At 37.1% G+C, this 10,193-nt stretch overlaps 1 protein-coding gene across 1 annotated transcript in view; it reads left to right on the top strand.

The window, feature by feature from the left end:
- The first annotated feature begins 820 nt into the window (after nt 1-820).
- BCAR3 (BCAR3 adaptor protein, NSP family member) overlaps nt 821-10,193 on the top strand; it is a 63,292-nt gene continuing 53,919 nt past the window's right edge. Inside the window, exons 1-2 of the mRNA XM_005422079.3 lie at nt 821-907; nt 2,463-2,577. Of these exons, the coding sequence (XP_005422136.1) occupies nt 821-907; nt 2,463-2,577 (202 nt within the window). The remainder of the gene's footprint in view (nt 908-2,462; nt 2,578-10,193) is intronic.

Here is a 10,193-nt window from a genome sequence, read left to right as displayed (position 1 = left end):
AATTCTTGGAAGCTTAAGTATTTGTCTGTGCAGATCTTGCATAACTGCTTGCATGGAGCAGTGATAGCAAGAGAGTGTTTTATGTCTTTTATCTTCTGATGTCCATCATATGCCCGTCTTAATGTCTATCTTTTATTTCATCTTAGCAACTGGGGAAAAAAATAATGAAAAATACTTTAATTTACAGATAACTCAAATTCAAATGGCATAATGAGAACAAACTATAAAAGTCTTTCAGTTGCTTTTTTCCTTAGAAACATTCTGTAACAGGTTGACTTTAGCTATGTTCCTGCCTTGGACAAACACCCACCACAGAATCTTAGTCATTTTGACTGTCCTACAGAGAACGCACTTTCATTCACAACCTTCATATTCTTACAGAAAATATTGTTCCTTTTGCCATTCCTCTTCATTTAATGTCTTCTTCATGTGTCACACATGTAAGAAGAATGACATTATCACTGAATGAGTACTGAGAAACATTCTTTGAATACGAAGGCTGAGTGTATTTTAATTGATACTGCAGTATCAAGTGACTCTGTTGATTCATCTTCTAAAAGATTATTTCAGCTGCAAGAGCTAAACGAAATATAGTATTCAACATTCCCTGTTTGTATGAGGATTACAATGAAACAGTGAATTAAAGGTAAAAATCTTAATGCACAGATAATTACCTCTTACCATGCAGCTAAAAAAAGGTCGTAATAGTGGAACTTGCATTTGTGAAGTGCTTTCTGAGTTCAGTTTAACATTCCTAAGCAATGTTATTTGTAATTTCGTTTTCCTTCCCAATGCCTATGACTCTGAAAAACAATAGATAATGAAGTATCTACCCATTTCTAACTGGCTGGCCCAGCTTGGACTTGCAGAATATTGCACGCTCTTTGAACAATATGATGGTATAGAGGTGAGAATTGTCCTTTTTCAATAAAATTCTTGAGAAAATGTTAAGATCTTTAAAGCTACTAAAAAAAACCCCCAACCAAAATGTGCCTATAAAAGTTTCTATTGTGTTACCCTAAGCATCTGCTGTTTAGTACTGGAGTTCTCAACAATCTTAGTTGTGTTCCTTCTAACAAACTTTTTGCTGAAGTCTGAAGAGCAAGCATATTGCATTTGTAGTCCTTTGTTGTCTTTATTGGAGGATGATTTTGGGATTTGGAAGATATTGAGTCTTTGAGAAAAGCAGTGGGACCCTTTGTCACTGTTGCCAAAACTGAAAAATCATTTCTACTGACATGTGAATTCAACATTAGTACCAGCTTTTGCATTTGGGCAAACCTAGAAAGGAATAAATTAGAAGTAAGAATTATGCAACTCTCTACTTTCGTGTTATTAGTTACATATGAGTTATCATTTGAGAAAGAATATTACATTCTCAGGCATGACTGAAGGTCTCCAACAGTGAGAACTTTTTTTTTCTTTTAAAACAGTGTTAGCTAGTGGCCTAAGAGATTGAGGCATTCAGTAATTTGACCTTTACTCAGTCTAAAGCAAATAATGTCAGGCTTTTGAAGCAGTTTTAGTTTGAAAGAAAGATTTTTAAATTACAGTTTCAGAAATAGTGGTTCACGCTAGAAATTCTGTGTCAACTGTCTTATTATTTACACAGTGAATTAATCTCATTTTGTGTTTTGGGATTTGAATTGCAAATCTCCATTAGAAAAAGTCACTTCCAGTAACATGACTTGCTAGTAACAGAATACTGTACATTCTATCTACCTCTCTTTATCTGATTTGCAGTGAAAACACAGAACAGTAAAAATATAAAGAAATGTATTTTGATATATTTTTTATTTGCTCTGAAAGTTTTCATCATCGAGTTAAGTTTTGTACCCACTTATAAATCAACATCAAATTGAAATTCTGTACTGCCTTATAAATAATGTCTGGAGTTATTCAGCAGCTTATTTTGAAAGAAAAATAGTAATGAGTTTTAGGAGAGAAAGTAGATTAGAAAGAACAGTTCAGATTTGATTACTCAGATGCATTATATGGAAATTATTGTTCTTCAAAACAGTGTCACAACTTATGTTATCTATTATTACAATTAATATCCTCTCCATTATACAAAACCTTCCTTTCTAAAATCATTATTCCTATCAGTCCATGCTGAGATTTATCTTCCTTCATTAATTAATGCAACTGGAACACTAGCACTTTTGGGGATTTTTTTTTTTTTACTCAAAGGAATCATAATTTTCAGGAATTCTGCAGCTAAGCTGACCAGAGTTGTTTTGAGAAAAAACTGAGAGACAAAGAATTAATGTTTTAAAAGAAAAATGCCTTATTCCTACAATGATGCACTGTATCGTGACAAGGGGCCTTCATATAAAATATGAATACACTTACATTTGCTGTTAGGTAACTTACGATACCAGAAGCAGCAAATATACCTGAAAACACTCAAATTCTCCTGTATTAATAGTATAATATTTTCCTTACTCTGGTGTTTACTACAGGACTTACTCCATCTTACAGAAGTCGATCTTAGAAAACTGGGAATTGAAAATCAAGGCCACCGAACACACCTCATTTCCAATATCCTGCTGCTTCAGGAGGTAAAACAAAAGAGAGGTAAGAGTTCTATGCTGTCTCCTAAAGACTAAGGAATGAGCTAAGGCAACCCGTCCCAAAGGATGATAAACAAATACCCTGATTCAGCCTGGGATACTGCTCTGAATGCAGATCACTGGGGGTCTTTACACAGACAATAAGAAGAATTGTTAAGCATTAGTTTAACAAAAATCAAACATCCACATTTTGGCATGGATTTACAAAATAATATACTCTGTATTTTTTATATAAGTTGTCAGTTAGAAAAGGTTTCATTTTTACTTCCATTTCTATTGCTCTCACAATCTTCACCTTAACAAAACACAGTAATGGTAACATACCATAATTGACGGAAGTCTGTGTCACAGATATCTTCCTCATTTGGAAAGATCACATCAGAAGGTCTAAACCAAGCTAATTTGTGTACATCCCACCTCATCCCTGCTGAGGAGAGGATGAGTGCTTGCACAGTTCTGACCCTTCTTTTCCATTAGGGACTTTGCCATGAATTAAGACTTGATCACTGCATCATTTGTTGTTTTTATCAGCTGAGTGTCAAAATTCAACTCAAATTCATGAGAGTTGGAACAAGCCCTGTAAGACATTCTAGACTGAGTGGAAGGGTACAGTGAGAACTTATTCAGCTATGACTTGTTGTACTGGGTATTTTGAGAATTGTTCACAGGATAATGAGATACAAGTATGATGCATTCTGTCCAATAATTCTTCAGATCACTGCCAAAGGCTTTTGCAAATTTAATGTGAAGCACTTAGTTATTTGGCTAACAGTCCTGCTGTTACATTCTCTTGGTCAAGATAAGACTTTTGGACCGTGTGTAGTAATTTATTATTCATATAATGTCTTTAGCTACTGAAGTTCTCAGAAGGAACTAGAAATGATTGTGTACAAGTAGGTCACTGTATTTCCTCAATGTTTTCTGACAAGTTCAATATTGTTTTAACAGTTACACAACTTCTACAGCTCATAAGTTTGACTGTCTTAAAATATGGATGTAAATATGACATTTTTGTAACTGCTACTGTGAACAGATTAGGAAATTATTTCAGTTGATGATTGCAGTGAAACTGGATGTGTTTCAATTGGTATCTGGTTTTGTGTGCATTAGGACTGTGTTTCGTAATCTTTTCAGGTATTGAAATGTGGAATGTATTACAGTTGTCAATGTAGCACTGTTTTTCAGGGGGAAACTACACTTTTCAAACTGTCATTGACATGGTAAATTGATTTGTAGATAGTCATGCAACATTTCATTCAACTCACCAGAATGTTCCAACTCGTTATTGTTCAGCTTCAGATATGTTAAGCCTACATCAAATCTTGATGTATTGCTGATGACTTCAGTGAATATGAATTTGAGTCAAAAATTTTTGTTTGAAAACGATGTGTGTATATTTTTTTTCCCCTCCAGACACAGATTTTTCAAAGTGACAGCATGATGCCATTTTGGTTTTGGTGGTTTTTTTGGCAGTTAATTGCTAGAACTCTTTAAGCTAAATTCTAGGAAAATTAGTGCTGGTTCATATTTTTATGAGCATTTATCTTGAGCAATGTCTCCATTCACTGTTGGGTTTTGGCTAATGATAATTAAATTTATAATTGAATTACATGCTTGAAAAAAATACAGACACATTAATCTCCAAGTTCTGTTTACACTAGGATGTTTGCATCCTCAATTTCTTTGCCTATTGTATTAAGGATTTCTGGGAAGGTTGAAAACAGATCAGTTCAGTCAGTCATACATGAGTGCAGACTGGTTTGTTTTCATAGTAGGGACTAATGGTTGTTGTCTGGTCTCCAGCCTATTATGACACGGTTTTGTTTTGTGTCTGTCTTTGACAGAATGCTGTGTCTAGGAGCAAAGTGTCTAATCAGTTACACTGAAATGCTTGTTTTCCAACACTGAACTTTGCTGTAGTCAGACATTAGAGAAAACTTCTAAAATTTTCAATTCTAGTAAATAAATGCTAATGTCCTACTGATGTACTTACTGGATCAGAGCAAAGGCTATCTTCTCTGTTTGCTGTTATTTTGAGCTCTAAACAACAACATTGTATTTGATGCTGGAAGTCAACAGTTTCCAGGGAGTGCTTCAAGTGGTAAGTCACTTTAATAAGGAAGCATTTTCACTGGGTTAAAAGTGACATTAAATTTTGGGAGTATTTGTGAAAACATTTTCTGTTTTTTAAAATATCTTGATTCTCAAACTACTTTGAACAGGACATGTCTCAGTACATTTGGATTCCATTTGGATTCATCCTGTCTAACTCTAGCTACTTGGGCTGTGTTTCCACAGTAATTAATACCAAGATCTGTGCATTGACATAATGCCCAGCAACACATTAGAGCTGGATGAAACATGTGCACATGATCACATATCTGTTGAATTAGGCAGAGTACACAATACAAAGTTCACTGGCTTGATGCTTTTATGCCATCTTTATGGCAGTCAGTGATAGGGAAGTGAGTGGGGCAACTGATTTTTGACTGGCATTAGCTAATCAGTAGGAAAATAAATATTCAAAATTGTTACAGCACTTCAGCCTAGCAGAATAAATTTTATAGTGGATAAGTGATTTGAATAATGGGGCTCTGATATTTTTGATCTGTACCAGAAAACTTAAATGCTGCTGTACTCTTGACTCTTGACTGTAATTGAAGCTACACATTCTGGTGCTTTTGCTCTTCAAAACATTACAAATGCAGCCAGAGTGCTTTGGGGCAGTGCTATGTAGTGTCAACCTGTCAGATTCCAACCTCATGCTAAAGCATGCTGGTAACTTTGCCAACAGAAGGAGAGGAAGCTTTGAACAGTTTCATCTGCGTGACAGAGGTGGCATTGCTACCTGTGTGGTCTGTTTTGCTCCTACTGAGAGACAAAAGGATTTGGAGTGTTTTGCTTTCTCTGTTTGAGAAAGTCAGCAATGTAAATGCTGTTACAGAGTTGTTAACAAACACCTCTGACAGTACCATTTCATCTACTGAAAGTTCCAAATTTGCTTACTGGTGCTTTCTCACACTCTGTTTATCCTTTCCTCTACATCAGTTATGCTTGAAATGAAAAACATCTGTCACAGGCAAAGAGAGGCTGGTAATTCCCCTGTATCTGAGACTTTTTACAGAAACATGGAGAAACAGAAACCTGCAGTAAGTCTTAGATCCCCAGTAAGAGTTCCACCACTGCTAAAAACAGAGGAAAACAGACCCTCTGGTGAAAAGGAACCCAAAAGATCTTGTCCAGCTTCTTTCCAGTTTAAGATATCATTTACCAAAACTAGTCAATAAAAGAAAACTGGATTTAGTGCCATTTTACCAGTGTATTTTGAACTGTTGAAACAGCTCTGTCTAATAAATGCCAGCACAAGTTGCTTCACATGATTTTCAATACCAAATTTAAAGAGGGGGAAAGGGACACAACATATTATTCCCACAGAATCTGCGTGGTTTGTTTTTAATAATTTTTAAAATTACTAATAATTTTTTGTTCAAGATGATAGTTTTATTGTATTATAACTGACAATGAGTTGATGTAACTCTTGAAACTCTCTTGCTGTACTACAACGTTGTTTGCAGAATGATCAACTATGGGGCATATCTGCTTGCAAGCTTTTCTGAGGCTGGGGATTGCAAGGTAACTGAACACCAGCTCCTAACAGGTAACTCCAAGTTACTGAAGGACCTTGTGTCTCCAGACCCAAGACAGATCAAATAGCAAGAGATCATGTTGGTAGATTTATTATGGAGGTCTGGATGGGTGCTGACTATACTTGCCTGTTTCAGCTGGCAGCCAGGGAGGACATTAGAAAGCATAGTTGCCATAGCTCATAGTTTTCAAAATAAATATTGTCAGATTCCTAGTGCTGAAGCATTTTTCAATTCATATGGTCATTTGTATTTGCCCTGATGTCTTTGACTAACTTGAAAATTACCAGCAAATAAACTTAATTTCCTAGCCAACAGCTATGATCATTACTTTTGATATGTAGTATCTGTGGTAGTCAAGGCTTGAGTGTATTACTTTGTTTATTTGGGTCCTTTTTATTCTAGGACAAGTCTATAGTAGCAACTTGCTTTGACTTTTGTTTATCAGGGCATCTACATGAACTGCTGTGTGAGCAATCCACACATGCCATGTCCTCATTGTGTGTAGTTACTTCTGCATTTTATCACTGCAGCTGCAGAGCAGTGCTTTTGGAGTAAATGGGTTTTCTCCTGGCTATTTGAAGAAGACTGGAATTCTGATATTTAAGGACAAATTTAAATTTTCCAGTGAATCCACTTCTTGTGTCCCATTGTTTCCTTTGTTTCTGTAAGCCAAGCACATTTGAAAATGGTCTCAAGAACTGGCAAGTACTCTTATGCCAACTCTTGGCATAATTAAAGCATGCAAGCTATAGCAGCACTGGTCTTGGGACCTGTGTCCCAGTTGTGTTCCTCCTCACTTATCTGCTCAGTTAGCTGCTTTTTTGGGTGTCTTTGCAGGTGAAAAGATGCACCTGTACATACTCCGCTCCTTCAGAAAGCAGAAGTTAAGGGTAGCCATGGAAAGCCCCTGCAATGTGTGATGTGTGGCCAGCACTGGCCAGCACACTGCTGCTTTCTCAGCCTCCCCCAGGTTGGTGTCACCAAGGACAATGCTCCAGTGCTCCTGTCTGTGGCAAGGTGATTTACAGACAGCTATAGATAAACAGATGGCACAGGGTATGGCAGGTTAAAATGAATGCTGATGGGGAGGACTTGACAGAGGTGCTGTGCTCCTTTCAGGACATTGATGCTTCCAGACTTCATCCCACAGCTCAGTGAACTCATTTCCAAAGTAGATAGAAAGTATGAAAACAACAAAAGCCTTGCAATGAGGAATCTAATCTAGTTTAATCTGGAGTAACTCGCAACCAGTGGAGCTATTGTAGGCAGTCCTGTGAATTTTTCCCTCTTGCATCCTGTAGGCAAATTCTCTTTAACAGCTTTGCATCAAGTATGTGCAAGGATGGGTTGTGTAAATTGTTAAATGTGAAGACAAAGACCAATTTTCAATTTCACCTGAAGACAAAATAAAACTTTAGGAAAAGAATGTAATGACTCATGCAAGTAAGAGTAATCACAGTTTAGGCAGGGCTGCCCAGCTACAATCCCATTACTTAGCACGTAGTCATGCTCCAGAGGAAGTTACTGCCCCTTTTCTGGTTCTTAGTCATAAAAAAATGACAAGCATGACACTACTTCCTATGTAACTACAGTGCCTAAAAATTTCGTGAGTGATTAGAATCAGCCAGTAGGGACCATGTTATGTGCTAACAGATCAGAGGTTTTGGCATGGTTTGAAATGTCTTTCACCTGAACTGTGGAACATTTGGTTTAGATAGAGGAGCAAGACATTTTCCTTTATTCAATGAGGAAAATAATAGTTTGCACTTCTGTGCCATGTCCCACTTGATAAGCTGATAGAGTACTAAACAGTCTTCCCTGTGAAAAATAACTACCAGTGTGATGTATGTTACAAGAATGTTACTATATGTCATACAGGAAGTAGGTGGGTCAGAATACTAGAACTGAATGTGGAATCCACGTATCTCAACTCCTCTTTCTGTATTCTCACCCTAATGCCATTTTTCTTGCACTGGACATATTGGTGAGGCATTTTGGTGTCTAACATGAGATCACAGTCTGGTGTTCTTTGTTCCAAATTTTCCATTTGGGGAAAAACAATTGACAAAAGAACAGAGTGAGGTTTTGGTGTCCAGTTAAGCCTTGTTTTATATGAAATTAGTTTCAATTTAAGACCTTAACTTCAAGGCTCTGTTCAGTGTCAATAGGATGACATAATTTTTTGTAATTTGTGGAGAGAAAAATATAGAAGTCTGTCTGTCAGCATGCCACAAGTAGTGATTTATGTTCCAGCACCAGTGAATGGATCTTTTTGAAAGCTGTTGTGTTTCAGATTTACCTCAACTTTTCTGTTTTGGAAGTTGTTGTAAAAAGTGTGTGGCAACACCAGCACTGATAATGCTTCCCTAGTGCTCATGCCTGCCTTAAGGAACTGATGTTGCTTTGGGAAGGGGAACACCAGTCAGAAGTGCTACTGAGCCTCCTTTACCTTAGTGTACTCAATAAATTTAATTTTCTAATCTTCTATCTCTGTCCCTTACTGAATATTGGAGCACTACTTTCTGCCTTTATTTTCCTTTCTCTTATTTTACACTAAACTTCATTTTATTTGAGCTTTCTTATGCAAACATTCTACTCATATCTATGAAAATTCCTGGACTTTCACAAGAATTTTTATCTCCCAACACTGACTTCAGCAACTTATGTGATGGCTAAAGAATCCTGTCTTGATCAGCTAAATGTTTCTTAAACTCTAGCTATACTTCAAATGATGGTCCACTGTTTTTTCTGGTTTTAATTGCTTCATTAAAAATAAAGAAAACAGTTGCTGTGGGATATTTCAGATAGCTGAGATTGAAAAATTCAGTTTTATGGACAGTGCATAAAATGTCAAACTCTAGAGAGGTAGATGTCCTAATTCTACCCAGTACCCAGAGACATCACTGTGCTAAGACATCACGTGGAATTTTAATCCTGCTGCTGTCATTACTGGATGTTTAACTTATGTCAAAATGTCATTTGTTTTTGATTATTGGCTTGGTAATACTCAGAGGTCCTGGAACATAAATAATCTGATCCTTAATTGCATTTATCATTTAGATATCTTAGGAACACAACTTCAGCAACATTATGTAGTCAGGCTCTGAAGTAGATACATCAGAAGCAATTTATTAAAGCTAGTGCTGGTAAAAATGGAGAAAGAGAATGAAAGGATTGAACATTAGAGGGAAATGAATATAGTGCATGAAGAGGATCTCCCAAAACAGAATCACCATACAACAAGTAGGGATCAAATATTTAGTGTCAAAATCAATTTAATATTTGGTTAGGCGGAAATTCTATTTGCATTAGCTTTCCAGTGGCAAATGCTTAACAGTGAATATGCTTGAAAAATGAAATTTTATTAATTCCGATACACTGGAAATTGAAACTGAAAGAACTGGAACAACTGTGGTATGGGAAAAGAGAAAAATACTGTGTTAAACTGATCAAGACAGTGTTTTAAAAGTCAACTGAGTGTGGCTTGGTTTGTACTAAAGCAAAATCCCTGTGGCTGAGGCAATGGTACAGCTGACGGTGCTGGAGATAATTAGTTGAAAATGAAGGTTGTATCTATATCATTGTTTTGAAGGTATATTTTACAAAAGGAGGGTAGGTGACCATCTGTTCTGGCAGTAGCTCCAGAATCTGTACAGCTATTTGACCCTTTGTTGTAAAGATGCCGTTTTATCCCACCAACCTGTTGCACAAATAACTTCACGCGGCTTGGTAGGATGAGGGGGGCGCCTACCAACGTGTGTGTAAAGTACGTAATAGGCTCTGAATCGCCCGTGAGCAGGGTGGGTTTAGCGAACTGTTAATTTCTGCTGAAGTGCTAATTTGAGAGACGAAGTTGTGGAGGCCAAGTTGTTAAATCCATGGAAAAGGGCATGGGGAGGTCAGGGCCCGCGGGGGGCTGGCGCGCCGGGGGCTCAGCGCGAGCGGCCCGGAGGGTGTGGCCGGAGCCGAAACG

Source organism: Geospiza fortis, unplaced genomic scaffold (genome assembly GCF_000277835.1).
Source record: "Geospiza fortis unplaced genomic scaffold, GeoFor_1.0 scaffold403, whole genome shotgun sequence".
Classification (NCBI taxonomy): domain Eukaryota; kingdom Metazoa; phylum Chordata; class Aves; order Passeriformes; family Thraupidae; genus Geospiza; species Geospiza fortis.
This window is presented reverse-complemented; position numbering and strand designations above follow the sequence as displayed.